Source organism: Euleptes europaea, chromosome 14, assembly GCF_029931775.1.
Source record: "Euleptes europaea isolate rEulEur1 chromosome 14, rEulEur1.hap1, whole genome shotgun sequence".
Classification (NCBI taxonomy): domain Eukaryota; kingdom Metazoa; phylum Chordata; class Lepidosauria; order Squamata; family Sphaerodactylidae; genus Euleptes; species Euleptes europaea.
Window position 1 is genome coordinate 18,660,786 of NC_079325.1, and position 14,716 is coordinate 18,675,501.

Below are 14,716 nucleotides of genomic sequence, written 5' to 3' on the forward strand. Positions count from 1 at the left end.
CAGCTGGTCTCTGGGCTTTCTTTACTCACTTGTGGGCTGCATGTCAAAGTAAACAAGAGCTGGAGAATATGAAAAAAATGGTATATGACAGGGTAAATGAGGGACTGATAATCAGATTAAAGAGCAGAACGTTTGCAATATGCAACTTCGCTTGATTTTTGACAACCATAAATGCTTCTCCGAAGCAGACTCCTCTGGTCCTTGTTGACTGGAGAAGCGGCAATTGAGTTTTGATGCAGCCTGGGAATTCCCATACCCTAACTCCAATCAGCTAGCCCTTTTATCGGTTAGCATTAATTTCCTGCATCTCGCTAGAGAGGGATCGCCTGGCTGCCAGCTCCAGGACTGCTGCGCTTACCTTTTTGAAGTCTGGCACGTTTTGCATGTCTTCCTTCCCTGAACAATCCAGCGCTTTTCAAAAAAAACAGCACGCCCGAAAGATTCCAGGATGCAGAATGAGTGCCGAGGAGACCGTGCACCACTCTTCCTTGTCCCACGGTGCCTTCTAGATGTCTGTTAATGTTTCGTCATTCCCCCCACCCACCCAGCTCGTGAAGGATTTCAACAATCAGTGTGTGGTGATTTCACCACCTTCTTTATTGGAGCTGATGGTTTTCTCTGCAGGTGGGCATGCTGTTCCTGGTTAGGAAAACTCACTTGGGGGCTGCATGTCAAAGTAAACATTTGGTTTCCTTTTTTGCTCTGTGAGTCACAGTGCGTTTATATTCCCCATCCGTAGTATCTGTGCTCCCCCCTTTTGGATTCCAGTTTTCTTACCTGTTTGAGCAAAGGATTGCCTTTGGCTGCTTGTTGTTCAGAATCGCCGTGCTCAAATCCCCCACTGCCTGCAGGTCCTTTCAAGTCTCCCTTCCTGGCTGAGACACTGGCAGATTTCCACATTCCTCTCTCCTGTACTGTATTCCCTAGATCTGTTTTTTGTTCCTCTCCATCTCCTTTTAGGCAGTCACGCTGGCCTTGTATGGTTTTCTGAATCTGGTTGCTTTGAGGTCAAGCTTTCATTGACACCCTGATCCCTTTTAGTTAGAAACAGATCTGGACACATTCTCTTCTCGCCTCTTCTCTTTGGATCACAAAGCTATCAGCGAGGGAGCTTTGACAGGGGCCATCTTGACTGTTACCCAGGGGCACTTCAAGCTGACAGCAGAATCTCATGGGATTTTCTGCAATAGTTCACATTCCAACCTAGCATCGTAACAAGATGGCGGTGGACAGTTCTGATTACTCAGCGCCGCCTTTCCTGCTCTCTTACACCTCCGTAAGGTATTTAACCAGGGCTCTAAGACAACTTTGACTAGGAGAGGGATCCTAATCCAGATGAGGGACCCTGATCCATCAGTAGTCCTGTATCTTGGGGATAGGCAGGGTAATCCAGGCACAAGGTTCAGAAGGTAGGATTTTAAAATGTTTCTATGGTAAGAGAGAGAAAGGGGCATCAGGAAGAGAACAACCCCTTATGCCAGTTTTGAAGAGGGGTGTGCTCTGTAGTATTTTCTCCCAAATTTAGGAGGATTAGTCCAGGCTAGATCCAAGGATTTCCCTCCTACTCTCTTCACTGCCAGGTTTTACCTCTGCAGTTCCATGTTCAATAGTTTTTTCTGCTTGGCTCCTTTTAGGAAGAAGTAGGCTACTGTCCTCACAGTGGTGTTTCCGGTGACTCCCTGGTGCATACAGACCTCTTTGATTAAGTAAGATGTTGCCCTTTAGGCAAAAATATTAAAGTGCACTCTTTCCTGGGAAATGAACCAGTGTATTCCTTTAGTAGGAAGAAAATGTATACCCTGGGGACCCCCCCCCTTCAAGTTCTAAAAGAGATGAATGATCCCGCACCCCTTGAACTTTGCAAACACTGCTGCTTTAAAACCAACAGTAGACAGGTGTTTGGTGAGCCCCACCAAAAAGAATCCTTTAATATATAGCAATAATGAAACAGGATGCACAAAACTCAACACAGCTGTCAGCACTTGGGACACAGGGACTCCCCGGCTCAGGAAACCCGGCCACAAACCACTGTTTGGTTCTTCGCAGTCAGGTAAAACCTTTGGGATCTCTTTGCCACCATCCCAAACGCAACCTAAACTCAAGTAGGTTCCTGAACGGGATTGGTGGGGAATGAATGGCAGGCCCACACACGCACACACACACACTCGCACGGATGCACACGCGCACACTGTTTTGGACTGACTCGTTGCGCTTATTTCTGGGGCTCAAGATTAAAATGAGTTAATACTCAGCATCCAGATCCTACTTTGGTGGGACGCACAATGTCAGATGCAAGGGACGGGGCCCTGGCTATGGCTAAATGCATCAAGTCTCTGGATGGCGCACGCAGCCCCATGTGGAATGGTCTATATTACAATCTAGGAAGCTTATGCACATTTATACAGAGGACTCTCGCCCCAAGGCTGGGAAGCCCTAGAGACTGTACAACAGAGTGATGCGGCTTGCTTTTTAAATATTTTCCCCCTTCCCTTCCCTCCCTCTCTTTCCACCCTCGCTTTTGCTTCCTTTAGTGTTTCTACATTATTTACATTGTTGTGCTTGTAGACGATCCATCGGCAGATGGAGACAGTCTGTCGGGTCGGGTCCAGGGAACTGTCTGTTCTTTCAGCCAGAGACTCGCTGCTGTGCTGCCGTAGTCCAGTGGGAAGCAATGGGAAAGTTCCCCAGCTCAAGCACTCATGGGGCTCTTTGATGGGGACTGACCCTTTGGAGCGGGGAGTGTGAACAGGTTTCAGATCCTGATTCTGGCTCATTCTGAAGCACCCAGGCCACTGGGTGCTGTCAAGACAACCCCAGCTGCTGTGTCCACCTCAGAACTGTGGGGTGTGGGTAGGCAGAGCTGGTTCCTGGGGGGAGTCCTGGTCCAAAGACATGCAAGGGCAAAGCAAGCAAGCTCCGTTGACTTCTCCCAGTCACTGCAGATCTCTGCCCTTCCTCGCAGCTGGTGGCTGAAGAGCACGAGGAAATGTATAAACAAGGAGGTACCTGTTCCACTGCACAGCTTCACATGTTCAGGCAGATCTGATCTTTCCACGACTAAGATCCAGCAAAATGCACACAGGAAGAAGGTGAGAACCATCAGTCCTGCCAACATTTGAAGGAACCATTCAGCTTCATTCCTTCCTTCTCTGGCTGTGGGTTTATGGGATGTCACTTGGGTAGATCAGCAGGGACCATTCAGCTGCCATGTGGCCAACCGGTTCTTTAACCTGGCCTGAGCCTCTTGATAAAACCAAGTTCTTCATGAACAATCCCCCACCACCAGCACCACCATTTCTCCTGGGGCAGAAGGCATCCCAAAACAGCTAGAGCAAGTTGCCCCAGTGTCCACAGGATCACCTTCTATAGGGTCGAGGCAATTCTGACAGAATGGGATCACTGCCTGGCCAAAGTTACTGGGCTGCCTTATCACAGTTCTGAGTCACTGGCAGGACCCCCAGGGGAGGGGGCACTGCCACTGTAAAAGGCAAGATCTCTCTCTTGATGAGAGCCTGGGAAGTTATGGGATGGATTGTGGTGAGTGTGTGTGTATGTGTGAGAGAGAGAGATGTGCAGGTGTGTGTACATGGTGCGCAGAGCTTGGTGACTGCCTTCCACAAGCGGCAACTTCAGTTGTTCTCAAACAAGGAAAGCAGGTCATCGTTGCTGTTGTTGGGGAGATCGGGCGGTCCCAAGTAGGAGAGCAGTTCGTCTGGGTTCGTCAGCTCAGGAAGAAGCTGAGGATGACGCACAAAGAATGGGGTTACTGTTAAGGCTCTGAGCTGCAGAGCAGCACACACAAAAATTCCACAGGTGATTCAGGTGTAGACTCAAAATAGATTAGGAAGATCAAAAGGGGGGAAACGGAAAGGTGAATCCCTTGCTAGGTGCTCAAGGTGAGACACAGCACCTTGCAGCATCGAGAGAACTGTTTTGCGACTGCTCATGGAACAGCCATTCCATCTGCTACCTAACAGCTGAGCCAAGGTCTTTTTGTCCTGCCTTATCAGTATGATTTGAACAGAAAACACTCTCCCTCCTGAATGAAGTGTCATGAGTGCTGGGACTGAGCCCCACAGCAGTGCTCTATCCCACCACCAATTTATACACACACTGTTTTTTTAAAGAAAAACAACAACTGTGGCGCTCTAGGGATTCTACATGCCGAGTCACACTGCAGGTTCTGCCATCACCAATGTGCCAAGAAACTGCTCAGGTTTTGTAGGGGGAATTCGTTTCACCAGCACTGGGATCTACCCAAGCCAGTGAGCACTCCTCATCCCGCCTTGCAAAACAGGTCTCTGTTGTATGTGTGGTTTTCCCTGGTGGGAAATGCCTGTGCAACAGAAGGAACTGGCAAGGGAGTGATGAGATTGTTGCAGTCCCAGCCTTTGCCCCAAATGGAATGTCTAGAGAGTCAGAATGGGAGCTGGAATCTAAAGGGATGATCACTGCCCAGTCAGCCCAGGATTGTTTTTTTAAGGGGGGGGGGGAGAATTCTGCATTGTCCTGACATATAGCTATGCTGTTTAAGATCATGAAACAGGTACTAAAACTCTTCCAGACAAAAGTACATAGAACAGATAGTATTGTGCCTTAACAACAAGTGTAAAAAACATGGGGGGAAAGAATCGGCCACCTGAGAGAATGAATTGAAATCTGACTCCTACCTAAAGCTTCGAAATCTCAAGAGTGATCACAGTATCCCTTCTGGATTGCCGGACTGGGGTTGGGTGGCACCACATACAGGTGGATCTGTTCTTTCCTGGATGGTAGGTCTCAGAAGGGGATGTTGGAAAACTAGTCCCTTGACCTCATAGCCTGTGAGGGTACCACAGGTATCTTTGCTGTGCAACATGTTACACGCAACAGCTTGGGGAGTTCTTCTGGGCTTTGCTGTCAATGTGCAGATAACACTCAGCCCTCTTGTTTCCATCTAATTTTGGGAAGGCCGTGGAAATTCTGCACTGGATCAACAATAGGTTACAGGCTGGATGGCCATCTGTCAGCAATGCTGATTCTATGTCCTTAGGCAGATCATGAGAAGGAGGGCATCTTGGCCATTTTCTGGGCATGGAGCAGGGGTCACTGGGGATGTGTGTGGGGGAAAGGTTGTGAATTTCCTGCATTGTGCAGGGGGCTGGGCTAGCTGACCCTGGTGGTCCTTTCCAACTCTATGATTCTATGAATAGAGCGGATGGGTGGATGGGACAGAAATGTTTCCAATAAATAATAAAAGGGCAGCCTGAGGATAAGCACAGCCTCTAATACATGGGGGATGGGGGGTGGGGAGACATAATGAAGACCAACTTGTAAGGCATTGCTGACTGGTGAAGTTAGAAATTCCAATGGGTGTAGATATGGAAAGAGGCAAGAGTTGGCTTACAAAGTTTGGGTCAGGTGGCCTCCAATCCTTTTGTTTGGGGAACAGCACCTAACCTTAAGCACAGTATAATGGAGGATGGATCCATGCGTACCTCAGCCGAGAGACTGAAATGTGTCACTCTTGTGTCGGACTACCTTCTTGGGGGCTCTCAGGATTCCAGAAGGCTTGCTCTAAAAGGTCAAAAGTTTGCTAGGAGAACAGTGGGGCACAGCAGGAATTAGCTCTTTCACTGGGCAGCACCTCAGCCTGGCTCTCTTTTGATGCAACAGGATAGCCAAGGCATGAGCTTAGGGGGACTACTTAGGAGGAAGCTCAAGAGATCACCCATCCTGTCTGCCATGCTGTGGGAGCAACCAAGAAGACTGCTTCGCAAGGGCTTCTGTGCAGAAAGCTCCATCCTGATCAATCTTCTAGGGCAGGAACAAACCTTCATTGGATAGTGTCTGGCTGGACCTCTACTTCTTGATTTATACAAACTGTCAACTTAGCGGTGATATAAAAGATAAGTAGCCAGTGCGTGGATTCCACCATCACTTCAGCCCTGGCTTTTCAGATCTTCACTACTGGTCACTGCTCCTCAGGAAGGCCTTTTTAATTCCTACAGTTTAGTAACAATGGCTATATTGTCAGTTGCAAGGTTTATAACATAACAGGAAAAAGAGATGAGAGGGTTTAGCTTGAAAAGGGAGAGTTGTGCTACTTACATCAAGGGAAGGCTCTGACCCTTCTGTAGCTCCGGGCATCCCTGGCTGTCCCACCATCCCAGGGCCAGGATTGAAGGAGAGATCCCCTCCATGTGCCTGACCTCCTGACCCTGACTGTCCAATGGGCTGTCGTGACTGTGGTGGGGGAGGGTTCCGATGATGGAGCTGCTGCCCTGGTTGGCTGGCGAGGTTGGGGTTGTTTAACCCCTGCTGCACAGGGTTGTGGGAAGGATCCATCCTGCTAGAAGGAGGCATCTAATGGCAAAGAAGAACAAAAAATAAGGCACAACGCTGTGGGCACAGGCTATTTTCAGGGCATTGTGAATAACTGGGTAGTATATGCACTCTCATACCTTCATGGCCCCTGACTCCATCTCAAACACATTAAGCCCCTGACTCCATCTCAAATACACAGAGACACTCTCAACCTCTCTCCAAAAATGATGAAAGAGGTAAGATCTATGACAGATTCCTGCTTCTGGGTGCTCGCTCAAAGAAGGACATGGGCATATAACCACTCCACTGTGCTAAGAAAACATACATTTCCCTTCTTCACCTGAGACCAGGAAGTAAGGAGAGAAGGCATAACACACAGGGAATTCCAGGGATAAATGGCATCTTTGTCATCCAAGTGGCAACATTGTCATCCAGAATTTAATTTTATTCATCTAGAACTTGTTCCAGTGTCATCAGTCATCAAACAGATTTTGCATATTTGGGGTAGGGGGAGTTGTTGCCTGACTCCTGGTTGCTGACAAGCAAAACACCTGTTCTTAAAGAAGTCCCAGAGAGAGGGCCTACAAGCACAGATTTCAAAATAAGGACTTAAAATTTCAGGGCCTTTTTAAGCTTGATGATTTTTTACTCTACAATTTCCCCATCTCCCTAAATCCCACACAGGTGGCCTTATAGCTGACACTGACTGAATGCTGTTGGAAAAGAGACAGAAAATGTGAAAATGTTATCATTCTTCCCCATTTCTGTAACATGGAATCAGGAGAGCTTCATATCAGAGTGGGCCTGTTTGGCAGGAGCTGAGAAGGGCAGAAGAAATCATTTGGTGGTGTGTCACTGTGAGATGCACGCAATGCTTAAGAGAACCAGCAGCGCCACCCAAGGGAGCTGGGGTTGTACACGAAGATGCAAAGTTTGGGGTCTCTCTAAAGTGTAACATTCCGTGGGAAAAAATTCAATAATTGAATTTACAGATATCCATAAATCCAACAGGGGGGAGGACATGGAGCTCGTTTGATGTTTGAACTCTTGGCGGCAGCAGCTGTTTTAAGGAACATCGGAGCAGTGGGCTGGAGGAAAAATGGGTCACTGCTGGGACACACTGGGAATCAATAAGGGGGAATCAGGCATCATGGGAAGCATTACACATCCTGCTTCCGCTGTCCATTTTAACTGTGGCAGGCAATAGCTTTTCATGATAATGCAATGCAGCAGTGGCCCAATAACAGCCACTGTTCTCACAATCCAGCTAAAAGAAAAACATGTCTGGCTGCCCTGAGGTTCTGGGAGAAAGGGCAGGATAAGAGTGTGATGATGGCAGATCAGTCTTCTTATACCACTGGCCAAAACAAAGGATCATGACAAAGAATGGGACAGGGTGCCCCAAAACTGCCAGGGAATGGCTTTGGGGAGGGCTGTGGGACACCAAAAGCAGCAAATGCTTTGTCCACCCCTCCCAAACCGTCATAATTTGTGTGGTTTTCTCTAAATGCCACAGGTCCCTACATGATGCACATGCAAAACAACCATATCAAGAGTTGAGGCTGTCAAGCCTGATTTTAAAGAGGACTTTATTGGGGGAAAGGGGTGGTGGAGGAAGCACAGAACAGACGTCAGCTGCTCGTAAGCGCTGCCCCATCTGCAGCTGTGCCCAGGTACAGCAGCATCTTTGAAAAATTCCTAGTTTCCACAAACCTTTACGTACTCTGCTGTGGAACCCTCTGGGAACACTCAGTTCATACCTCTGGAATGCTACCACTGCTGCGTGTAAAACTGAACACGCCTAACGTCCCTCTGCGGCTGCTGATTTTAGAAAATGATGGGTAAGGGTGAGAAAATTTCCATGGCAGCTTTGTTGCCATTATCCTCTCTTGAGAAACCCTGACTAAGCTTCTGAGAAATTCCATCATGTGAAAAACCTCTGGGCTGCAAAGGCTTAAGGAGGCACCATCAGCGCAGGGGGCCCTATGATGCCCCCTGGTGGCTGGCCTAGGGAACAAAAAGCAAAATCCGGGAACCATCTCATTCACAACTGTGGGCAGAATCTGCAATCAAATACATCAGTGTCACATGAGATGCATGGAAATCGATGGCTGTAAGTTCATTACTTCTAGAAAGCAGGCTTAAGAGGAATTCTCCAAAGCCAAAGCTGGACGCTTTATTACAAAGCCAATGCATCTATAAACAGACAAATGGGGATCAAGTCCATTCCTATCCTTAGGGAGCCACCAGAACACCATTTGTTCTCCTTTTGAAAAATCTGTGGAACCATTCTTGCACCTACAATGCAAAAGTTACAGCTTCACCCGCTCTGGACTCCCCCAAAACCCAGCAGCATCTGCCATGCTGGAAAAAAAATTGGCAAGTTGTTCCAGGTACATCCAGAAAAGTTGAGAGGGTGGGACAGTTACAGGCGGCTGCAGGGTAGAGATCCAGGAAAGAACAGCTGGCGTAGACACATGCCCGCTCTTCTCTTCCCCACCCTCTCTTCCACTCCTAGTGGAGCTTCTTACTGACCTGTCCAGTGATGGAGGGAGCAGGTGGCTTTTCAGAAGTCAGCAAGCTGCTGGGAATGTCTGACTGGTAGGAGATCGGGGGAGGCCCTGGGTTGAATTCGTTTAACGTTGGGGTGCTGGGGTTCACAGCGGGGAATGAATCTGGGAATGTTCCAGGGCCAGAAAAGCTTGAACCTGCAAAATAAATCCAGATCAACTTTAGCAACAAGAACAACCCCAAGGTGCAGTTTACAGCAAAGTTAATTCTCCCACTATATAGTGCAAAGGCAGAAGACTAAAAGGGTGTTTGGACATGGGAGAGGGGCAGGGACATTAGAGAAACTACTTTTTCATGCTGACGGAGGACGCTGCCCCACTTTTTAACCCCTTAAAGGAAGCACAGAATTCCTTTCAAAATGGTTCATACTTCTTTCTATTGCTAAGCAGCAGGGGACTCCGCATCGCTACTAGAAGCGGGCTTCTGCATTTGCCGAGTTGCCAGACACCATGTCAGTTTTGTGGCTATGCCTACATAAGAACATATGAAAAGCCATGCTGGATCAGACCAAGGTCCATCAAGTCAAGCAGTCTGTTCACACAGTGGCCAACCTGGTGCCTCTAGGAAGCCCACAAACAAGATGACTGCAGCAGCACCGTCCTGCCTGTGTTCCACAGAACCTAATATATTTGGCATGCTCCTCTGATCCTGGAGACTAGGCATGCATCATGACTACTATCCATTTTTACTAGTAGCCATGAATAGCCCTCTCCTCCATGAACATGTCCACTCCCTTCTTAAAGCCTTCCAAGTTGGCAGACATCACCACATCCTGGGGCAGGGAGTTCCACAATTTAACTACGGTATGTGATGTGTGAATAAATACTTCCTTTTATCAGTTTTGAATCTCTCACCTCCAGCTTCAGCAGATGACTCCGTGTTCTAGTCTGGTGAAAGTGGGAGAAAAGCTTCTCCCTGTCCACTCTCTCCAAACCATGCATAATTTTATAGACCTCTATGTCTCTCCTTAATAGCCTTTTCCCAAGCTAAACATCCCTAATATCTTGTCACTGGCCAGTGAGGATAGTAAGAGTACACTGTGTGTGTGTAAAGTGCCGTCAAGTCGCAGCCGACTTATGGTGACCCCTTTTGGGGGTTTTCATGGCAAGAGACTAACAGAGGTGGTTTGCCAGTGCCTTCCTCTGCACAGCAACCCTGGTATTCCTTGGTGGTCTCCCATCCAAATACTAACCAGGGCTGACCCTGCTTAGCTTCTGAGATCTGACGAGATCAGGCTAGCCTGGGCCATCCAGGTCAGGGCAAGAGTACACTGGACATACATTAAAGTTCTGACAACAAGGAAATGACAACTGTATTGATGCTGGCTGCATCAGTGGTAATTGAAAGGCCAACTCCAGAAAAGACATCCTATCCAGGAGCTGCAAAAGACCCACAAGCTAAAGATTCCACCCTCTTAGAAGGCAACACTCCCTCTGAAGAGAGGCTGCTCCCTTCAGGAACAAGAGGCCTTCGCCAGTGCCCCATAAAGAAGCCTTCGCGTCCCGGAGGCTGACTCACTTTGGCTGGTGTAGTCGCTGCTTCCACTGCCGGCAGATGGGGGCTGCAAGGGGACAAACGGTGCCGGGCCGGGTCCCAGGGCGGCAATCATCTCCATGACGTTGGGCATCACCATGTGGGTGGGGCTCATGGTGCGGCAGCGCTTCAGCACAGGCCCGTCCTGCTCCTCCTTGATGTGGATGTCAGGCTTGATGGGCACGGGCTTCCAGCTGCACGTTGGGTCGATAGTGATCTCTTCGTAATCGGAGCTGGTCAGAGAAGACAGGCGCTGGTCAGAGAAGAGGCCTCAGGCCACTGGGGTGTGTGTGTAAAGTGTCGGCAAGTCGCAGCCAACTTATGGTGACCCCATAGGGTTTTCAAGGCAAGAGATGTTCAGAGGTGGTTTGCCATTGCCTGCCTCTGCATAGCGACCCTGGTATTGCTTGGTGGTCTCCCATCCAAATACTAGCCAGGGCTGACCCTGCTTAGCAGCTGAGATCTGACAGGATCAGCTTAGCTTGGCCCATCCAGGTCAGGGTAAGGCTGCTGGAGCCAGCAGAAACCACCCGGCACGTTTTCCTTGATCTGGTGCTTTCATGGGGTTGTGCCCATGTGTGCTCACACTTGGAAGTTGTTTCAGGGTGCACTGGCTTGGTTCTAGGGTTGGCAGTTGTGGCTGGCAACCCAGTGGGAGCATGTGAGGAGGAGGGGCAGGAAACTGCTTTTGGCATTGTGCCAATGCATGCCATCACTTCCAGCACAAAATCGGAAGTGACATTGTGTTGTTGCAAAGATGTAGGATTCACTCATAGAGTTTGAGGCGAATCCTACAGCATCATGCCAACACGATGGTGTCACTTCCAGTTTTGCGCCAAGAGTGATGTCACATGTTGGCAGAATGCTGAAGACCTCCCCCCTCCACCTCCCATTTCCCCGTTATTGTGTCAAGCAGCAATATGGAACAAGGGGCCCAGGGTGGGAGGCTGGCCCCAGTACTTGGCTCAGACACAATGCAAAACCACGATTTATCTTAATAATTGTGAGTTTGTGAAACCAGGATTTGCCTCACAGTCAATCATTTGAACTATGGATGGCCTCAACAAATGCCGGTTTAATTGCCATTGCTCTGGCCAGGCGCCTCTGCAGTCGGGAAGATGGTGCCATGGAACGAGCCTGGAGCCCCCCATTTGTACATCACATGAAGTCATCCTTTCACATTCTGTGATTACTGACCTGTGGTTTAATTAACTTCAAGCCATGGCTTCAAATCTTGGTTTGATGGGCCCTAACTAAGCATAGATGGCGAAAGGCTCACATTTGGGAGATCACACTAACCACTGTCAGTTAAGCTATACCAGGGTATTTTTTGGGGGGACATCCAAAGTGAGTGACACAGCACGCTTGCCAAGTTGCATGGGCAACCACAGAAGGGAGGAATGAGCTCCTCTTGTCCTAAAAATAGGAGATCCAATCTCAGAACACTGTGTCTCTTTATGAGATTGAACACTCCACTTCAGAGACCAACTCTCCCCCTTTACAAGTTTCCTTAAACTGAGAAGAAGAGCAACTGGTATCAAAAGCTTTTGGTTCTTTCTAAGTTGGCCTTTTGGGCTTTAGGAAGGGCCCCATAACCTAAAACCAGAGGCTGATGGGAGGTCAGGGACTTCCATGTCAAGATAAAGACCTTCTGTAAACAACTGCTCTTTCACTCTCTCTAACTTTTGGCAGAGTCTTCGCATGGGGCTGGGTTTTCTCTGCTCAAAGGTTTGTCCTTGGTAGTGTTAGATCTATGGGGGATGCTGCAGCGGGTGACTCCCCAAGGCCAGGCCATTGCTGCCTCAATGCCCAGCATGTTTGATCTGGTTCCTTCTTGTTTATGTAATGCAAGGCTGGGTTTTTTTTTTCCAGGCAGGGAAAATTTGGAGCGACAGGCCCTCAAATGGCGGAAGGGAAGTTCTGCACGCTAGCTGAACAGCTGTGCATTCTAGGACAGGAAGGCTCATCTGCGCTGGTTGATGTGGCTGGTAATACTGCTAGCCAGATCTCAGAGACTGAGAGAAAACTCAAAATCACCTCACTGTGAGGCAAAGGAAAGGATGGGGTGGCATTCGTGGGAAGCAGGAGAGCCAGGATGTGGGCTTGAGACTGTGTCAATGAATGGGATGAAGACAGAATCATAGAGTTGGAAGGGACCACCAGGCTCACCTAGTCCAACCCCCTGCACAATGCAAGAAATTCACAATTATATCCCCCCCTCACCCCCAATGACCTCTCTACTCCATGCCCAGAAGATGCTTTGCTTGTTACAATTCACTGGCAAAGGTGGGCAGCAGAAATTGAGAAGAGGGGAATCAAAACATCTGTAGTATCTTTCAGTATACAAAATGCCTTCCAAATCATATTTAATATCACATGAATCCTACAAGCCCTCCTGTGCTAGTCAGCTTGACTGGAAAAGTCCTGCTCAGAGAGCTCTCCATATGAATTGCAAAGCCAGCAAAGGGGGGGATTGTTTAAATGTTCTGAAAGTATCAGCTCACTTATGCCCTCCGTTGATAATACTGTAAATCAACTGCGCTTTTTTCACTTTGTGAGATTTTTTTTTTTTTGGGTGGTCTTCATGTTTTGTGCAGTTGTGTCTGAGAGTGCAGTCCTATGCTGAACTAGCCCAGTCTGAGCCCAGTGATTTCAAGGGCCGTGGGATGGAGTCCCCCTGCCCAGAATTGCCATGTAAACGCGGAGGCTGCCTGGTGCATCTGTCTGATCAGAGGGAATATAACAAAACTCTGCGAGAGATCAGGCTAAAAATAATGCCCAGTGGGCTGAGTAGTTGAGCCAGCATGGTGTAGTGGTTAAGAGCGGTGGACTCTAATCTGGAGAACTGGGTTTGATTCCCCACTCCTCCCCATGAGCGGTGGATGCTAATCTGGTGAACCGGGTTGGTTTCGCCACTCCTCCATGAGAAGCCAGTTGGGTGACCTTGGGCTAGTCACAGCTCTCTCAGCCCCACCTACCTCACAGGGTGTCTGTTGTGGGGAAGGGAAGGGAAGGTGATTGTAAGCCAGTTTGATTCTTCCTTAAGTGGTAGAGAAAAGTCGTGATATAAAAACCAACTCTTCTTCTTCCAGTTCACTCGGGATTCAAATCCAGATGGTAAGATCCAAGATTCTTTCTACTGCACCACAGTGCCTCTCACCAATTTTAAACTTTTTTTTTTGTGGGGTGGGGGTGCTCATCTGTCAGTCCCATCCACTAACTTAACATTTATCTTTCTGGCCCACGCTGTTCCCAAGGGCAGCTGCTTGCAAAACCACCAACAAGGGCTTTTGTGAGCCACGGGTGGTTCCTGATGCAGCGTTTGGTAATGTCTGAAGTAGGAAAAAGGGCGGAAACACTTGGAAGCAAAATAAAAAGGATCAGAATCCCCAGGGACCCCCAGTCCCACAGCCACTGAGGTTTCATCCCCCACTCCCTTTTCAAAGCTGGCAGGCCTTCGCTGTTTCACTGGGGTGGTTCAGACATACTGTGAAACCATTTTAACTTTGGCTATACTATGAAACCAGGATTTGGCTTGCAGACGACCGTTCAGACTCTGGTTTCTCTTGACAAACACTGGCTTTGTCATCTTTGCTCTCTCCCCAGCTGTTTTCACCGAAACCCAGCTGGTAGCCTGGCCTGCGCTGCAGAGATGGGCAACAAGCACTGTGGGCACACATCCCGTGAAACCAGTAAAGACTGGTTAATAAACCAACTTCTAACAATGATGTGAAGAAATGCTAGCGAGCCATAGTTAGCGGATTGGCTGCATTTGGATCATCACGCTAAGTTCAGCTGAACGAAAGCACAGTTTTGTGTTATGTCTGAACTGAGTCCCTGGGTTCACGAATTCTGATCTCGATTCCGCACAGCTGCTCAGTTTCTAGAGAGCTCTCCCCTGCTCCTTCTCTTTTTTTTTTTTATATATAAATTTTATTAGGTTTTATACTAGAAATTTTCCATTACATTGAACAACATCTATAACAATATCAAATTTCAATTCTAACTTAAAGTTGTTATAGTTCCATATCATATAATAAAAAAGAAAAAAGAGAAATGGAAAAGTTTTTTTAACTTCCCCTTCACCTCTATCTGCCTCTTAATAAAAAGTTCATCCCGTCGTAGGTAATCTAATCTTAATAAGCTATCAATACCATATATAGAAAAAAAAACCATAGTCTGTTAGTAAATATACTTATACTTAATCATTATAAAAAAAATCAGAAATAATCCTCTGGATCAGATTAGAAAGTATTCTTCCATTCTTCCCATTTTTAACTCATATTCACAATAATGCATCCACGCC

At 47.9% G+C, this 14,716-nt stretch overlaps 1 protein-coding gene across 2 annotated transcripts in view; it reads right to left on the reverse strand.

Annotated features, from left to right (window-relative positions):
- Window positions 1-3,320: 3,320 nt before the first annotated feature.
- ZMIZ2 (zinc finger MIZ-type containing 2) overlaps window positions 3,321-14,716 on the reverse strand; it is a 42,934-nt gene continuing 31,538 nt past the window's right edge. For both annotated transcript variants that reach the window (XM_056860466.1, XM_056860468.1), the window contains 4 exons: window positions 10,396-10,643; window positions 8,842-9,014; window positions 6,091-6,345; window positions 3,321-3,737 (listed from right to left, as the gene is read on the reverse strand). In XM_056860466.1, coding sequence (XP_056716444.1) covers window positions 3,630-3,737; window positions 6,091-6,345; window positions 8,842-9,014; window positions 10,396-10,643 — 784 coding nt within the window. In that variant the 3' untranslated portion in view covers window positions 3,321-3,629. The remainder of the gene's footprint in view (window positions 3,738-6,090; window positions 6,346-8,841; window positions 9,015-10,395; window positions 10,644-14,716) is intronic.